We start from the raw sequence: 19,344 nt of genomic DNA, 5'->3' as shown, positions 1-19,344 counted from the left end.
AAATGTCCTATACTAGTGAAACCATCAGTTTGGTACCTATTTAGTAATGGAATATGTTTTCTTTATATTGAAGGCATCTCTTTTTATGACTTGTTATTTATTGAATTCATAAGATTCTGAATTAATTGATCACAAAGCCATACTTTTATTCCTCTAGAATCTGGATTTTTACAGGAATGTTTTCAATGATTTTATTTTTGGTTTTGGTCTAGGCCCATGATTTCAAAACCACAGGGAATTTATTTTATGGAAAGACTGCCCATTTATACAAATGACATATTGTTTGTATATTACTGTCTTTGAAAGTTCCTCAGGCACTGGAGGGTATATGATTTGTCCAGAGTCAAAAAACTAGTACATAGGAAAAGCGAGACTTAAGTTAATGCTTACCTTACTCCAAATCTAATCTTTTATCAACTATACAATACCATCATACTTTATAATAATTTGGTCTAATAAGCTTTCTGAATTTTTTTGCATGTATATATAACTTTCTATTTAGTGTTATACAATGGGTCTTCTATCCTTGAGTTTAGATCTTTATGACAAAAGTATTTTCTGATAAGTAAGCAATATAATTATCTTTTATTACACCTGTGAATCATACAACACCAAGATCTCAGAAGAACAGATATTTTATATAACCCAATGGGGCAATGGAATGAGTATTAAGTGTAATCAGGCAGCAGTATTTTACCAATGATGATTTGCATAGGGGAAGTAGTGAAAGAGATAGCATAAAAAATATATATAACTAGAAAAAACATTAGAAAACATAGAAGAAAGTACTATACACACACAAGCACACACACTCTTTGAAGAATTTAAGGAGAGGCATAGGATGGATAAAACATATAGATGAAAAGGGACAGGTTAGTTGAGTGGAGGCAGTGCCCATATTCATGAGATCACAGTGACCCTGAAGAATTCACAGAATTCACTTGAAATCTAGAACATAATCTCAACTCTCTTTGCATTGATATGTCCAATTAAAGGAGACATCATGGCAGAATGGAAAGTGTATGTACTGATTTGGGGAGTCAAAGTTTAAATTTCCATATTTTTCTATTCTTACGGATGGGATGTTGGGCAAGTCATTTAACTTCTATGCTTTTTGGTTTCCTCATTTTCAAAGCTTGAATTAGGTCTTGGAGTTTCTTCCACCACTAGAACTGTGATCTTATGAAATGTTTGTTTGACCCAAGTCTCTCCAAGGCTTAACAGTTCTAAATATAATCCCTGATTTCTAAAACTCATCCACGGGGCCTATGATAAGTTCAAATAACTAACTAGAGATATCTTGAAAGTGATATGAAAGTTTTCAGAAATCAAGTACAAAGTACATTTTCAAAGACAGACAAATGATTGCTTTAGTTTCCTGGCTCCACATCTTGTACATGAACCAAATCCTCTGTATAAGAAGATATTCTCCTCAGAGTTTCAACTATTGTACAAATAATGAATTTTATGCTCTTTAAATGGCCTACTTTTCTTAAAGCTACCTCTTTAAGTCATCATGCAATAAAAGAGAGTGAGCAAAAGTACTGTCAGCATTCAGGACCAATATCTAGTCCTTTCTGTTACTCTCTTTCAAAATAAATCACAGCAATTGAACAGTACACTATCCTCACATCCCAACTGCATGGACTATCACAAGATTCAAGACAAACAAAACTACCTAATCAAGGTGTTTTTCAACCATAATATGAATCTATATAGCTTCTTTTCCTAACAGGAGCTATACTGGTGGACTATCCTTTCATATTTTTTCCCCACAGAAATATTGTTTGATTCAAGATATAATCTTTAATTCATTTTCCCCAGTGTCTAACATTATGCTTATTATAAATAACAGCTGTACTCATACAGTTTGTGACCTAAAAAGTATTGAAAAAAATAATCATGTAAATTCCTAAGAAGTGAAAATGACAGTATTATTAAACACCATCACAAAGAATTTCTTAACTAAGCTGTCAATACTATCAATAATATAGTACACTATTATTTGAAAAATGAAGGTGATAATGGGCATGCCATTCTCCATTACTTCCTCAAGCTATTTAAAGATTCAAGCTACACTTTGTGAAGAGCTACATTTCCATATACACACAAATAATAAGGAATAGTTTGATAGTTTTACTTGCTGCCAACACATTTGCCTAATGATAACTGGGCTCTTTTATGTAACTGTCTTGACTTTTCTATCTTCTGTTTTCATCATCTCCTAATCAGGTTAGTGATGTCACCTTTGAGAATTTCCATTAAGTGGTACTCAACAAACCTTAAGAGGAAGCTGTAGTCTTCATCTGCCTCTCTATTGAATATGCATGTTTCCAATCTCTCCTACCTGAAATAAATTTATGGGAAGATATGTCTTTACTACATACTAAGCACACAGCAGAAAAAATAGCCTGCTTCTCCAGGGAATAATTAACAAAGGACACTGTGTTCCATCTTCATGATAAAATACAGATTTCCTATTAAAAAGCAAATTCATCATTTCAAAAAAGTTAAATAGGATGGCACTTAAAAAGTAATTCCAGCTGGTTAAATTTAGGGCACAGGAAAAAAAAAATTGATTCAAGAATATTCTCTGGGTCTTTCATTTGATTGTGAATTGTATTAACGTTCATTTAACTTTGAGCCCTTGCCTCTCAGTATTCTGTTCTGAGAGAGTCAAACAAGTGGCAGTAGGCCTGCTGGGTTCGGTAATACTGCCTCTCAGATTTAAATAATCTGTTTTACTTGGATTGCAAGTCAAATATGGTCTCATACACATTGACACATTTTCTGAGACTGATTTTGTAAGCAGTGTTGATATTTTCTTGGACTGTTTGGCCTCTTCATGTGTCAATTTGGCCTTCCCTCCTTGTTTCCTTGCAGCCCTGGGCTCAAACTTCTTTGAAGGCACTGTCCTGCTTAATGTGAAAAACTCACTGGTGAGACTAATTACTAATCTGATCTCAAATACCAACGGTTATGTCCAGGAGCTTTAGCAAAAGCTTCTGACTATCCAAAAACCTAAATGTAACTGAAACTTTGATATAGACAGAGTCTAAGTTGTTTTTTGCACACAGCTGTGTTTTGGTACTTGGAAATATTGATGTCTGCATCTATTTCCCATACCTTTCTTTAGATCACTCCTTTTCACAAAAAAACATCCCTCCAAAAAGCTGTAATTCTCATTAGAGATGTCTCAATAAATTCAAGCCAATTGGTTCATTAAAAGAGAAAGTTATCTATTGTTAATATTCTTTCAATTCTTTTTAAACTATGTTCTTTTACAATGTTTTAGAATGTACTGAATTTGGGAGTCAGGAGAACCTGGCTTCTAGTTAGAGTTCTATCTCAGCCACTTAAAAAGTTTGTGATCTTAATCAAATCATTTAAGTTTCTTAGTTATAAGATGGGAATAATAATAACCCCTCTCTGACAGGGCTGTTGTGATGCAATACACTAGGTAAAACGCTTTGCCAATCTTAACATGCTATATTAAATCATAACTACTATTATTAGCAATGTTTTCACAGGATACCTTTCCTCAACTTACAATGTCCACAGGAAAATATATATTGCTTGATTAAAAAAAAAATGACAAGAATAAGCAAGTAGAACAAACTTTCTTTCTCTTCCTATTTGAACATTCTTCCAAAAATCTCTCTCCCCATTTTTTCTTTTAGTGCAATAATTACATGTATGCTTCCAATTTTCTTTTCCCTTTGTAGACCAATTCAGGGCTATTTTTATAAGTTCTCTTTCACAACTTGCTAACATTTTCCTTTGAAGGCCTACTTACAAATATTTTCTTTTATAATTAATCCTGGCTCTAGCTAGCACTCTCATCTTTATTATTATTCATATTATTACTATTAACAGCATCTATAATTCATAATAATAGCATTTATGTTGTGTGTTAAGGTTTGCAAAATGCTTACATTTGTTGTCTCATTTGCGCCTCAAAACAACCCAATAAATAATGGATGTAAGTGATTACACCCATTTTGCAAATGCGGAAACTGAGGTTTGAAGGTTAAGTGGCTTGCCCAAAGTCACAAAGCTAGGAAGTATTGAGTTAGGATGCAAAATCAGGTCTTCCAGAAGCTAGGTCCAACTCACTATCAACTGGCCTGTTCACTCTGCTTATTTAATTGCTGTGATTTTTTTCATTCAAGGCTCAACTAACACTATCTGTGTCTCTTGGTCTCTCTCTTTTTCTTTCTCTGTACATTTTATAGAACAACCAAGGACATGTACCTCAGATCACCTAGATAGAACTAGCCCTGACTATCCTATCCTATGTTTCTATAACTCTCAGTCACTGAAGACATCTCCCAAAGAACCAGCTGACTAGGCACGGAATTTGAGGTGTTTGCAACTGATGTTTCAGAGTGGGGGTTGAAGAGAAGTAGAAAGAAGGCATATTACCTACCCTTCAGAAATATCCACAATAACTAGGCATAGCAGGTTGGGTTAAGGTCTGCACAGAAGCCAAAGCCAGGAATTTCATTGCCTTTGTTGGCTCATGTCACTACCTTAATTAATGTCACTTTCTCTGGTTTAATATCGGAACAAGTGACAAAAGTGCTTCTGGATGAATTGTGTTTTCCTAGGACTGTATGGCACACTCACCCGCCGCAGTCTGACAGAGGGATGTGCCAGTTTTATTTGGCAGTCACAGCGTGCCAGCTTTAGTTTTAGTAGTTTAATTTGTGGCCGTTATAGGTTTTGAATCCGGCAAAGTATGCACAATGGTCTCATGGAACCTGTTCCATACACAAAGTTTACACAGTGGAAAAGAAAAAGCAATGGCTATAAGGTGATTAGAGAGAGCTTCTCCTGGCCACAGCTGGTCTTGTATGCATTCCTAGAAATTTAAGAGCCTTTGGGGATGTGGGTAAAGTGGTCATAAGGAACAATTCCCTGATTCTTTTTGTTTTTGCCTGGTTCTGCACTGAGTGTGAGACTATCATGAGGGATATGGATATGGTGCTTAAAACTCAATTTTATGCAAAATCCATTATTCAAGAAGCAAAGTTTATCTACATGACAGATATTGGAGGAACTGGTCTTCATGCAACAACTCCTGTTAAAAGTCTAGTACACTCAGCGTTAGGTGATATAAAATGCAAAGATGAGACCATGATTTAAGCAAGGAGAACTGAACTACTTTTATTTTTCTGTGATTAAAAGGTTTCTCTGAATTAGTATTCTGAAGTTTTTTTCATTCAGATTTCCCCCCCTCTTCATCTCCTTTGTGTGATTACTCAGTGAAGACTCATGACTTCATGGAGAGGAGAGCTGATGCTGAGTTCTTCCCAACTTCTATTTGCCCTTTCAAAATTGAGGGTTCTCCACTTCAGCAGGTTGAGGATCTGGCTTCGACTGCACCTGGCTTTGCTAGAGAATAGGAATATTCATCTCAACCGAGGGCCCGCTGCTTGAGCGCTGGAGGACCTTGCAGGAGAGCATCTCTGGTTGGAAACTTCATTACAATACTTTCTCTTCCCTACAGGAAGCAGTAATTCTGATTCACCAGAGTTAGGGTTTTGCCCGACACAGCCACAGGAGCTACTGTTTGACTTTCAAAATTAATCAACCTCTAAGCTGGAGTAGAAATGGCATATCCTTTCACCTTAAGCACAAAAAGCTCTAAACAGACTGCAGCTTTAACATCCCTGGATGGGAGTTTCGGCCCCTGATACTTAAACTTGAAGCACATACTGGGTTTCTGGCATGCTTGTGCCCATACCCATCTGCTAGACTGGCACAGTGCCCACTCAGAAGGTGTGATGCCAGTTTCAATAGGGCATAGGTGCCAATCAAAGATGGGTTTGGAGGGGCAGCCTGCAGAACGCAGCAAAAGTCAGCTTTTCTGCCAGAAGATCCTCCTGTTATCATATAATGCCAATGAAGGGCCACATGCTTCATTGCATGGGATCACATTGCATCTGTAGATGCTTCTGGCCATCAATGGATGTCTTTCCACTGAATCTTTTTTGTATGCCTCCAGTATCCTTGTTTGGAACCCTTTAAAGAAAAGTTACGCCCGCCATGTTAATCAAGTGCCATCCCAATCTCTACCAAGGAAGTCTTGGAAACACTTTGAGACAGAAGCAGTCAATAGTGGGGGAGGGAGGTATCGCTTTTTTCCCATTAAGGTTCCTTCCTTTTTCATTGAAAAATCCTTTCACATAGAATATCATATATTATCAAGAAAAAGACATGGGCAGTGAAATGCAGAAGAAGAGATAAGCTTTAGCAGCAATATTTATTGTTTACCCAAAGATTGGAACAATCAGAAGTCACAATCACAAGTGTAATACTGATTAAAAAAAAAAAAAAAAAAAAAAAAAAAAAAAAAAAAACATATTCAAGAGTCAATTAAGGATAGCATATACATTTAAGTGACTAGTAAAATTATTTGTACTTTCAAATTCAATGATTTTCTTGTTATTCAAGTTTCCCAAATACATACACACACACACACACACACACACACACACACATAGATACACTGTTTCTGAAAAGTTTTTTGTTTTTTTTTTCTTCCTCTCTAAAGCAGAGGTTATCAACCTGAGGTCCAAGAACTTTTTTTTTTTTTTTAAACTATTTTAAGGACATTTCAATAAATTGATTTCCTTGGTGATCTTATGTATTTTATTTTATGGATCTGAAAATATTATTCTGAGATGTCCATAAACTTCGCCAGATTGCCAAAGGAGTCTGTTATGCATATTAGAACTTCTGACCTAAATGATACTTTTAAGGTAATTTACAAGCAAAATTATTCACTTTATTTTATAGAGAAGTCAAAGCTCTAACAATCACAAAGACTTTTTTCATAGTTTGACTGTAGAAAAGACATCATGTCAGGAAGACTAAAAATGGACATTTTTACCTACTTTTTACATTGTTTGCTCATTTATTTCATTTCTCAAACCATTTGAGTTTAAAAAAAGGCTTAGTACATAATTGTTCAGTTATATTTGCACAGTATGTCTAATCTAATGTATCGGGCCAGACAGGAAAGATCAAGTTGCGATCATCAATACGTTTCTCATATAAAAATACTCAGATAATCTCCTCTGCATAGTGTCCACAAGATAAGTAGTATGCCATGAGGTTTAGAAGACTGATCCTACAATTAAAAAGACCTCTGATACATATAGCTTTGAGACTCTGGGAAAGTTACTTAATCTCTTCATGTTCCAGGCAATACTTTATGATGATAAAACTATCTAAAATTAATGAGCTGTGTAGAAGAAGGAGCATGAGACAGGAATAGGAAGTTTTCATAGTAGCCATTCTCTAAACCAATGGAATAATAAATCTAGATAAAAATATAGAGGATTGTTCAGTATTTCTCAATAAAATGAGCACTAATAACCCTCAGAAAATATTTAAAAGTATTTCAAAGAAAGTAGAAGAAAAATCTATAAAAGATAAACTTATATAAAATCTAAAAAGTTTCAAAGATTTGATCTAGAAGAGACACTTGGGAAGCTACCCAGTCAAAACCTTTCATTTTATGAAGGAACAAAAGTCAAGAGAAGTAAAGTGGCTTGCCAGAAGCCACACAAGTAGTAAGTGGTGGGTCATCTGACTTCAAATCCCATTCTTTCTACTGAAACAACCTGCTTGTGAGCAATAAATCTCTCTGTGTATGAAATGAATAACATGTCACATCCCTGTCTCAAGGTTTTTACCTGATTCTAACTGGCTATAATGTGCTATTGAGAATAGAAGTAAAGTCAAAAGGGCACTGGACTTAAAAAAAATCAAAAGATCAGAATTTTAATGTCTCACTAACTGGGATCTTGGCAAAGGTGTGATGGTAAACATCTCTGGAAAAAAAAATGTATGCATGACACACTTTTAAATATAATCCGCTTTATTAACATTTCTTCCATTCTTTTCTTAAGTCTAGACAATCAATAACATCCAAAAAAATAAAAACAAAAATCAAGCTGTGATTTGCAGTGTTTGTTGGTTTCTAAGACATAAATGCTTGGACTGTAAATTTAACAATTGTCTCTTGTGATCCATTACAAACTGGCCCCAGCACACTTTTGAACTTTGGACAAATCATTATAACTCTCTAGGCCTCAATTTCCTCACCTATAAAATTAGGAAATTGGAATGAATGACATCTAAAATCTCTCCTAGGTCCAATGCTTATCATCCTCTGACAAGGGAATATCAACTGACCACAGCTAAAACAGATTTCAAGGAAACTAGAAATTTTTGGATATAAATCTAGTTCTAGCCAAGTCGCAAAAAAAGCCTTTTGACAAATTTGACAGAAACTTGTCCCATAATTTGTTCTTTTGACTTCTTGTTAATTCTGAAATCCAGTGCATTTAAAGCAGGAAATGAATATAACATGACCTTCAACTCACAACTTTTTAGTACATTTTTCACACAACTATAGGGATTAAAAAAAAAAAAATCTATGTGTAATATGTGATGACCTATCTCGAATAATTGTGACTTATTCAATTTATATTTTGTAAATGCTTATGGATGTGTTTATTTCCCTCAATAAAATGTAGGGTACTTGAGGGCAAAGATCATTTAAATTTTGTCTTTTGTATCCCCTGTGCCTAGAACAATATATCAAAAAGAGAAAGTGCTTTATAAATGCTTGCTAATAGATTGAGGGCAGTTCAATCTGTGAAATGGATAGTGTGGCAGGTCTGGAATAAAAAAGACACATCTTCCTGAGTTCAAATCTAGCTTCAGACATTTACTAGCTATATGATCTGGGACAAGTCACTCAATCCTGTTTGCCTCAATTTCCTCTTGTATAAAATAAGCTAGAGAAGAAAATGGCAAACCACCCTGACATTTATGCCAAGAAATCCCCAAATGGAGACACAAAGAATCAAATATAAGGACTGAACCACAATAAAAATAAGACTGAGGAAGCTAGAACTTGTTTGGTGGAGATCCTGATCACTCTCCTCTAAGGACAAGAAATTTGAATCAGCATTCTATCAAAAGAATCTAAGATTTCTACTAAGACAAAAAAATAATAAAGTTTGCTAAACTCCACAATATTCCTGGCCTTGGAGATCTCTCTCCTGTACTAGAGTTCTACAAAATTATTTTTCTCATTTGATGCTAAGGCTATAGTCATTTTTATATTCACTTAAATCATTTTATTTTTTCTCTCTTCCTTTCTCTCTCTTTTTTTTTTCCTTTTCCCTCTCTCCTTCTCCTCCTTTACAAAGCATCAGAAGAACCCAGGCTTTGTTCTTGTATTCAGACTATTTTTTTTCCTCATATGACAACTTTTCCTACAAATGCTATAGGCATACTATCACTCCAAGTAGACTGTAAATATCAAAACTTCCCTGCCCCTTTGCCTTCTCTGTAAGATGCTGATTACTGAAGGGTCTTAGTTATTGATCTCAAAACTAGAGGATGGTTGAACATGTACAATGCAAGAGAGATAGCAGCTAGTTTATTCCCAGCCTTAGGCAAAAGATTCTGATGAAGTACCTGCCAAAGCAACATATTTTGGAGAGAGTCATACCTGAAAAGAATGTTATCAGGCACAAAAGTATTGAGAAAAACTTGAATTTATCAGCTTCTTCTTCATGTAGTACATTGACATACGAGAGGACAAGAATAAAGATGAAATATAGAAACTTTATGTAATTCCATACAGATTAGCTTGTACATCTTGAAAATTGCCATTCAAAACATCAGTTTGATGGATTTATTACTGATGGCTCCTCACCAAACAGTTGACTCTCTCTATAATTTATTAGCATCATTTCTGATAGAAAGTGGATATTCTGAAGATACTGGTCTCATTAGAGATACTGAAATATCTGGCCTCTTCCCAAAACAGCTAAACCCATTTTAAGAGCCTCTCTAATATGCACATCTCTAACTTTACTGATGTCTACTTTCTAAATCTCACCCAGAGAAAATCTGGAAATGTTTCATAAAAGAAAACTTAAGTGAAGTAAGCAGAATAACAGTTTATATACAATTACAATAATTTAAACACAAGGAACACTAAAACAAAGCTTAAACTGTATGTAAGTAGAATGACATCTTGGTTCCAGAGAGCAGATAAAGATACATACCTAAAGGGATAATATGTATATGGAAAGCTGTATATACACTGCCACACTAGATGGACTGATTGATTTTACTTAACTTTTTCTTTATTAGAAAGGGAATGTTGAATGTGTCTATTAGAGGTGAAAGAAAGTTCACGTATATCAAGAAATGATTTTAAACTAAAAAAAAAGATCAACAATAAACATTTTTCAAGGAACAATTTTATACAAAGACTACTTAACAATCTAAGATAAATGAATGATGAACCTGGAATATATGTAATATTTGTGCTCAGAGTGAAAATAACAAACAGGAATCTTACTGCATTTGGCTATTCCAAATAAATAACAACAATAACATATGAAGTCAAATGAAATATCTGCTAAACAAATGTATTTCCTCTCTTACAACAGAAATCAAACCATAGTCTTACAATGATAATAAAATACTAGAGGTACACTGAAAATTAGTTGGAGATTGATGTTTGCCTTGCCTCTATAGGTTCTATATTAAAATATCTTGCTACTGTGATATATGCATGAATTAAATGTGATACAAAGCATGAATCAAAAAAAAAATAAAGAAATCACATATATACCTACTCTTTCATGTTTTTTCTTTGGAGTTTCTTATATAATTTTCAAACCAGAGAAACAGGCATAGAAGGTGTTATTTATAGTTAGGTCCCAATTAGTGTGAATAATGAATCTTTCAAAATGGTCGCATTATTGGAGTTCATGCCATATAGATGCATTGGGCTGGAACCAATTACTCTATTTTACATAATTATAACTTGGAATAATGTGAATCTGAAAACATGACTACTTCAGAAGATTCATTATTCTCATTAATCAAGACTTAACTGTGGTTTTGGTTTTTCTTTCAAGGAGAATGACTTTAGACAAAAAAGAACAGAATAAAAAGGGCTAAGAGTTATTCTACATAATGAGCTTGGAGAAAACAAGAGAGCCCATAGCTACCTACTTTTGAGTTCAAGTCACAAGGCCCAGATGGACTATATCATTAGGTACTAAAAAAAGTGGGTAATGTGAACCATTATCTGAGATATTAGAAAGTAAAGAATACACAAGATGCTTCAGAATGGAAGTGGGAAAATGCCTCAATTTAAAAAAAAAAAAAAAAAAAAAAGTGGGGCAGCTAGGTAGTGCAGTGGACAGAGCACCAGTCTTGAATTTAGGAGGACCCAAGTTCAAATCTGGTCTCAGACACTTAACACTTCCTAGCTGTGTGACCCTGGGCAAGTCACTTAACCCCAGCCTCAGGAAAAAAAAAAAAAGAAAAGAAAAAAAAAAAAAAAGTTTTGCAGAGTTGAGGTCAATGAACCTGTCTTTGATTGCTCATAAAATTCTAGTTTGAGTCCTTAATCTTTTTTTGTGCCATGGTCCGTCCTCTCACATGCACAAAAATGTTTATAAGATCCCATTTTGTGGGGGCAAAATCAAATGGAAACAAAACAACAACCTAGAAACTAAGGAAATAAGTACCAATTGATGAACAACTGAATAAGTTGTGATACAAGAATGTGATGGAATATTATGATGCTGCAAGAAATGAGAAAATAGATGATTATAAAGCAAAAAGAAAGACTTCCATGAACTGATACAAAATGAAGCAAGCAGAACAAGAAAATAAGTTGTACTATAACATAAGTTTTATAATAATAAATGATTTTCAAAACTTTTAGAGAATGATAAAAATGAAATGAGCAGAATCAAGAGAACAACTAATCTAACAACATTATCAAAACAAATCATTTTGAAAGCTGTAAGAACTATGGGGGGAAAGAAAATTTTCGTAACAAATATGCATGGTTAAACAAAACAAATTTCTCCCAAGTCCTAAATAATAGACAGATGGACATAGATATTATCTCTATCTCTCTTTGCTTACTTCATATTTTATACGCAAACATTTTTGTCTCATTCTGCATCTTAGATCTATTGCCTCTCTATAATGGATAACATGTTTCATCATCAGTCTTCTAGAAACATAAACAATCAATCATTGTATTGTTCATAGTTCCTGCAACTTTGTCACCAGCTCTTAATTATCAAGAAATTTTTACTGATATCTAAAATTTCTAAATTGACCTCTTTGCACCTTCCATCTATTCGTTGAACTAACCAGAAAAAAAAAATCTTTCCTTCCCCTGAAAATCTTTCAAATCTTTAACAAAGTTGTCTTGCACAGTCTGAATCTTTTCTTCTCCAAGGTAAGCCTACTTTCTTCAACTGATCCTCATGACAAGGACTCTAAGCCATTCACCATCCTGACTGCCCCTCCCCCTTACATCATTCTCAATCCATGGTGCCAGGAACTGAACACTAAACTTTAGATGAATACAGAAAGGTCAGAACACAGTGCAATTCTCACCTCCCAATGCCTAAAAAACATACCCTCAATGCAAACAAGATTTTATTATCATTTCTGATTACCACATCACAATGCAGGCTCATATTTATCTGTCCACAATTTTCTTAGGAATGGAAGTCAACTTCTGTTCTAGAATTAGCCCTTTCAGAAAGGCAATATCCTCTATCTTTTGCATTTTTGTTTGTTTGTTTCTTTGTCCTTTCATCATAACTGCCCTACTAATTGGAAGCCTTGGTCTTAACACAATGTCTCAGATATCTTCTCTTGTACTTCAGATTTCACTAAATACTTGTTGGTATTTTAGTATTCTATAAAACAGGTTTTTGAATTGCCTACTTATTTCAAAATGTCCACTTGGAAAATTTTTTTTCTAATCACATGAAATAATAGTCAAATGCAAATACATTTGATAATTGCACAGATACTTTACCTAAATATATTAATCCAAACCCTCCAGAACCGATCATGTTTCCCAATTGCCATGTTTTTCCTTCTGTATCTTTGAGAATCATGCCTTTTGGAAGGGGAACAGGAAGTTTGGATTTCTCTTGCCTTTTGGGCGCCATTACTCCTATAAAAGTTAGAAGAGGGTATGAGTATTATAGCAAAACAAAAACTTTATCAAATTAATTTCTAATTACAAATAATCAATTGTAATGTTCTGTTGTCTCTAGATTTGTGATCATTCTCTGGGAGGAGATCTCTTGGGGTAGCTTCTGGAGAGGCAGCCTTGGCTTTAGTTTTGTATTGTGTCTTTCAAAGTCTTGAATCTTTTCCTGTCAGAATCTCTCCAACCAGGTTCAGTCTCTAGCTCCCTCTGAATCCAAAGCCTCCAGATAGCACAAAGGTAGAATCTTGAATCACCTTCTTCTTGAATCCTGGCTCGGAATCTCTTCCAGCTTCCCTGAAGTTCTCCTGGGAAGTCTTGTCCTTGACCCAATCCAGACTGCCTTCTTTCAAACTGCCTCCTTCCAGACTGACTCTAGACTCAATGTTGGCTCCTTTTATCCTCCCAGAGAATGAGCTTGTGGTTACTCCCATCGGCTTGTGGGAACTTCTTACAGACCAATAAGCAAGCTTCTTTTAAAGATGTAAACTCCTTTAAAGGTTTGAACTAAAGGTGTGAATTCTGAAGTAGAGAATTGTTAAGTACCATGTTAAATTAGACAACCAAGTTAGCACCTAGTAATCCTAACAATCAATTTCACAAATGCACTATTTTATTTAAACTGAGACTGAAAAAAGTAAACAGAGCAAAGAATGGACTATATTAATTTATCAGGACTACACCCATATAATTTTTCATAGTTGAGTGCTTAACATGCAAATCCCATGTAATCAGATGTATATAAAATATTTTTAACAATGACAATAATATACTATATGATCCTTCACTCTCTCCTCAACTCAAATCTCACTCATCTAGATACCAAAGTAATTTCCCTCAAATTTAGATCTAATCATGTCACATCCTTAATCAAAAAACTCCAATGGCTAGCTATTACCCCTAAAATCAAATGTAAGCTGCTTTATTCAGCATTATAGACTATGCTTCCAGCAAGACACTGATTACTTCCTTTTAGTTGGCAGCATTCAGGAATGTCACAGAATTCCTTCAATGCCACAGAATTCCTTCCACTAACAACAGAAAGTGAGTCAGTCAATTAATCATAACATAAACATATCCTAACCAGCAGCTAATGAACTTTGTGTGTGTAATCATGTATATACATGTGTACATACTTACCTACACACAATGTTGTTCCTAAGTAGGATGTAAATTTCTTAAGAACAATATCTGGGGGGGGGGGGGGGGGGGAGAAAGGGAAAGTGAAGTTTATCTTTTACCAATTCCTAGCACAGTGCTTGAATTTCATTGGCACTTAATAACTAGCTATTCTTCAATTGAATAAAAATTTCCCTCTTGCCACCAGAATATTCTAGTTAAGATCAGTGTTCATGAAGGAATAAATAATTAAAGTAACAGAGGTTAGGAAACTGAATCAGAATTTAAAATGTTACTTTTTTTGTCCTGGGTGCCAATGAACCAACAAGGCAGGTATAATAATGGTAAGTATCTAATTTACTATTTGTTGGCTAAATTATCTGAAAAGAACATCTAGGCACCAACCAGCAACAACTTTGAGGAAAGCTACCTGAGATGCAGAATTAGACTGATATATGGAACTTAATGAACATCTTCTCTTTAAAAAGAAAAAAGAAAAAAAAAAAGGTTTCAGGAAAGATGGAAGCATATTCTGGATGCTCACCCTGTGAGCATATTCACAGACTGGCAGCAGCCAGGACTGTAGTCCCCATTTAACACCTTTTTTTGGCATCATCATTATTCTCCTTTTTTCTCTCTCACCTCACTGCCCCCTACTCCTGAATATTTACTTCCATTAACAGTGCTTCAAAAGACCATTTTTTTTTTCTGGAGCTGTGATTAAATCCAACGACATTCAACTTTAAGAAAAATGCAACTAACTCAAGGCCCTTCTCACAAAAGAGAACATCATGGGGACTTTTCAGGCCATACCGCCTTCTCTCAGGCAGAAGTGACTCATGCAGAAAGCCAGAATTGGCTTGGCAACACAGGATCAATGTAGGCAAGCCAAATAGTCCATCAGTGAGCAAAGTCTCACGGTGGTGGCTCTCTTGAAGGAAAAAAAAATGTTCCTTTTTATTACCCTACATTAAAATACATCCACCACGTTAGAAGGCTCTGCTATATACAGTGCTCTGATTTTATCTACTGTGCGTCTCTCTTAGTTACAAAGGAACAATCTGAAGCGAGTCTTGCCTAAAAACGGCCCCCAAAATATGTAAAAAACTGCACATGTTTAACATATATTGACTTAGTTGCAGTTTAGGGAAAGGGGGTAGGGAGAAGGGAGAAAAATTTGGCACACAAGGTTTTGCAAGGGAGAATGTTGTAAAGTACCTTAGCATGTATTTTGAAAATTAAAAGCTATTATTTAAAAAAAAAATTCCAAATTAACTTTTCTGTAAATTCCTACAGCGTGTGAACAAAATTCTCTTGAGAAAAAAAGAGGGGGTGTGGAATATTAGCCTCCACTCATGAGTTTAAACAATCTCAGCCCGCTTAGACCGCCCCCCCACCAAAAAAAAAAAGTTCATGGGAGAGTGGAGGAAGAAGTAAAGCAACTAAAAGTGCGCACCACGTTATAATCAGAGAAAGAAAAGCCTTTTTTTTTTTTTTTTTTTTTTTTTTTTTTTTCAAAGGAGGTGACCAGGTAACCATCCTCTCTACTTAGCAGGAAGTCAGGTTCTAAGGTTGAATAAATTGGAAGACGCTTCATGGAGAGCAGGGGAGGAAGGGGTTAATTAGCAGGCGGTTGGGGATAGGGAGGGACCGTAAAGGAATGAAGATCACAAATAGACGCAGAGTTCAAAGACCGAGGCTTCGTCAGGCAGCGGGAAGGGGCGGGGCCTGCGCTAGAGACACCCTAAGTGAGAAAGAGAGAGGGGGGGAGGGGAAGAAGAGATGGAGACTTGGGGGAAAAGTTTGGAAAAGGGAAGCCAGAGCTTTTTGCCATAGGGGAGGGAGGTGTGACCGGCTCATACCCCGACAAAGGAAAGAGAAAGACTGACCGGTTGCTTCAGTATTCCACCCTAAGCTAGCCGGTCGCTTCCAAGACTCTTCCGAGGCAGCCGGCCTTTCCGGGCCCGAGAGAAGCAGACTGGAGGCCGGAGCCCGCCTCCGGCCGCGGGGAGAGGCGGGGCTTGCCGAAAAGAGGAGGCACCGCTTTGAATTTGAGCCCTGGCGGCCGCGGGGCGGGCTGCCTGGACCCACCAACACGTGTTTTCCGCGCTCGTGCAATAACTTAATAAATGGCTGGGCGACGTGCTCTTGCTTCGCCAAATCTTTGAAAATATAATTAGGGAAGGGAAACTGGATTGGAGAAGTAAGAGACAACTATGGGCTGAGGGCTCCAGATTTCTTTTTTTCTTGGAAAAATAGTTTTCTTAAGTGTTTAAATCTGTTTAAGGGGCGATGTAGTACAATGGCTAGAGACCAACTTTGGAATTATCAAGAGTTCAAATCTTGATTTTGTTACATACCAGCTAGATGACATCGGGTAAGATGCCTAAGTTTTCAGTGCCCTGAAAGTCGCAGTAATATTTCAATATCCTCAACTGATGACCCTCAGTGCCAGGTTTGGATAAATAAAACAAGTAGCACAACAATGGATACAGTATAGTGGATACAGTACAAGATTACATCGTGCATAGAAGAAAAGTAGACTTTACTGGGTGGCAGATCCCAAAGTACTGCCCCAGGCGTTGTGGGGAATACGTAAAGCTCTATACCATTGCGAGTGGAAAGGATTAGTGGCAGCAGGAAATAGAGATGTGCTTCGAGGAAAGGCAAGCCTTGCCTTCCAGAAATTCACAGGCTAACAGAGTCAGTTGCTTGTATTCACCAATTTGCCCCTAAAAATACTAAATTCAGAAAGGAGCTGAGAAATTACCAAATTCCTTGATTTCCTGAAAAGAACAAGGAACAGGGAATCAATTGCTTGTACTCAATTTGTCCCTAAAATACTAAATGAGTTAGATTTAGAAAGAAACTGAGAAGTTACCCAGTAACTCTTTAGGAATGGGGAAAGAGAACCAGGTAATTTGCCAAATGTCTTAAGAGTCTTTCAAAAAAAAAAAAAAAAAAAAAAAGCACTAGTAGAAGTAGATTTTTGCCAAATTTAATTTTTTTGAAACAAGTTTACAGAACAGAGATAAGAATCAAACTCAGTTTTCAACTATTGACTTTTCGAAGCCAAAATTAAACAAACAAAAAAAGCATTGTTTTTGTAACAGTTACTTCTGGACATATACCACTATCCCCACAGAAGGGGGGTAGTTCCCCTGCCAGGAAACACAACTTTGAATCTTCCTGTAACAAAAATTAAAAAGATAATATACAGTAACTTCCTCTGACAACATATGTAACATCACACCCTCGTAGTAGTCTCCAATCTCTTTTTTTAAGTTATTAAATAATAGCATTTTATAGTGTTTTAAGATTTGCAAAGCACTTTTTTGTTATCTGATTCTCACTGAGAATCAAGTCAAACCAAAAAGCATTTGTTAAGCATTATGTGCCAACTGTGTTAATCACTGGGGATATAAAAAGTGATCCTCCTAAAAAAAAAAAAAAAAAAAAAAAATACCTACCCTCAAGGAACTCAAACTCAAATGAAGAAGGAAGGATAACATTCAAACTATGTACAAAGAAGATACTTCAGAGATTATCACAAAGGGAAACTTTTTAAAAATATCATCGCTATTTTGCAGGTGAGAAAACAGATTGAGGAAAGAATCACAATCCTAGTTAAACATCCGAGGTAAGTTCAGAAACTGTTTCTATTAGATACATTCCCTATCTTTTCTAATTATTGTTATGAAATGCTTAAAAACAAAATTGAGGTTCAAAGGAGACCCCAAAAGGTTGGAGTTACAGGCCGGTGTTGTGAGGTATCTCAAAAGAGTTTGGAGTCTTGAACTCAACTCCAAGTCAGGAGATAAAGTTTATTATAATTGTAACATCAATTGAAACAGGCTAAATAAATTAAAAAAAAAAAATTAGCAAAGAACCATCAGCAAGAAGATAAATTTATAGGAAAAAGATACAGAGATCTGGTGCTTCTGACACTGATATGCTAATTTTTGGCTTAGAGTTTAGATGTAGAATTGAGTAGTCTGGTATGTACCTATTGAATTTTATAATTTAGTCTGGGATGGACCTCATCTTTACCTCAGAAATTATTATTACTGACCAATAGATTGTTATCTGGCAGCCAGCACCGTATGTGGAATTATAATACTTCAAAGCCAGGTGGCATAAGGTTACTGTCACATGTCTCCAAAAAGCTGTACCCCATCCTGACTTCAACAATAAAAATGAAAAGATTTCCTAAATACCATGTGTATTGTTTTGGTTCTGTTTATTTCATTTTGTATCAGTTCTTACAAATTTTCCTATGTTTTTGAACTCATTCATCTTCACTGAATAATATTATGAATATTATATTCATATACTACAGCTTTTTAGGCATTCTTTAATCCAAGAGCATTAACTTTACTTGTAATTCTTTATAGTTCCTGTCAATCAATAGCATTTATTAAGAATCTATTATGGCAATTAGGTGGTACCATTGGTAGAGTACTAGCCTGAAGTCAGGAACACCAGAGTATAAATCCAGCCTCAGTTACTTATTAATTGTGTGAGACCCTTGACAAGTCACAACCCAGTTTTCATCAGTTTCCTTATCTGTAAAATGAGCTAGAGAAGAAAATGATTAATAAATGGTAAATCACTATAGTATCCTTGCCAAGCTCTCAAATGAAGTCACAAAGAATTTGACACAACTGAATAAGAGTCAATTATTTTATACCAGATACTATGTAAGGTACTAGGGATACAAAGAGAAATATGAAAATTTCTGCCCTTTTGGAGTTTATCAGAGGAGATAACATATTCCTAAATACTCAAAAGTAATTTTCTGGATTCAAGTTCCTTCTAACAATATATATTCCAAGCTATCCATGACTGCCTGTTATATAGAACTATCATTCATCTCCTTCCAAAAGTTTGACACTTGAAGTTTACTTACCACATTAAAGGCTTTTATCACTTTCTCATGTTTTGAAGCTACTAAGGAGTTTCTTTAACCATGCATCCCTCATCCCTGCTTCCATCATATGACAAGCCCATCTTCTCTTGCCAATATACAATTCTGTGATGTCTTTTCCCCCTGTTCTTCAGAGTTCCTCATTGGTTATATGTTGCCTCCTAATCCTTACCATGCTCCTTTCCCTTGGTCTCTGTGTAACCTTCATTCTTAGTTCTTC

At 35.5% G+C, this 19,344-nt stretch overlaps 1 protein-coding gene across 2 annotated transcripts in view; it reads right to left on the bottom strand.

The window, feature by feature from the left end:
• Positions 1-16,225, bottom strand: part of VRK2 (VRK serine/threonine kinase 2) — an 87,433-nt gene extending 71,208 nt beyond the window's left edge. The window contains exons 1-2 of one of the 2 annotated variants that reach the window (XM_074286983.1): positions 16,087-16,225; positions 12,902-13,042 (exon numbers count right to left, since the gene is read on the bottom strand). In XM_074286983.1, the coding sequence (XP_074143084.1) occupies positions 12,902-13,037 (136 nt within the window). In that variant the 5' untranslated portion in view covers positions 13,038-13,042; positions 16,087-16,225. The remainder of the gene's footprint in view (positions 1-12,901; positions 13,043-16,086) is intronic. The other variant, XM_074286984.1, reaches the window with a different exon arrangement.
• Positions 16,226-19,344: the final 3,119 nt, after the last annotated feature.

This window comes from Sminthopsis crassicaudata, chromosome 2 (assembly GCF_048593235.1).
Source record: "Sminthopsis crassicaudata isolate SCR6 chromosome 2, ASM4859323v1, whole genome shotgun sequence".
NCBI lineage: Eukaryota > Metazoa > Chordata > Mammalia > Dasyuromorphia > Dasyuridae > Sminthopsis > Sminthopsis crassicaudata.
The sequence above is the reverse complement of the archived record's forward strand: the minus strand, read 5'-3'. Positions and strand labels throughout refer to the sequence as shown.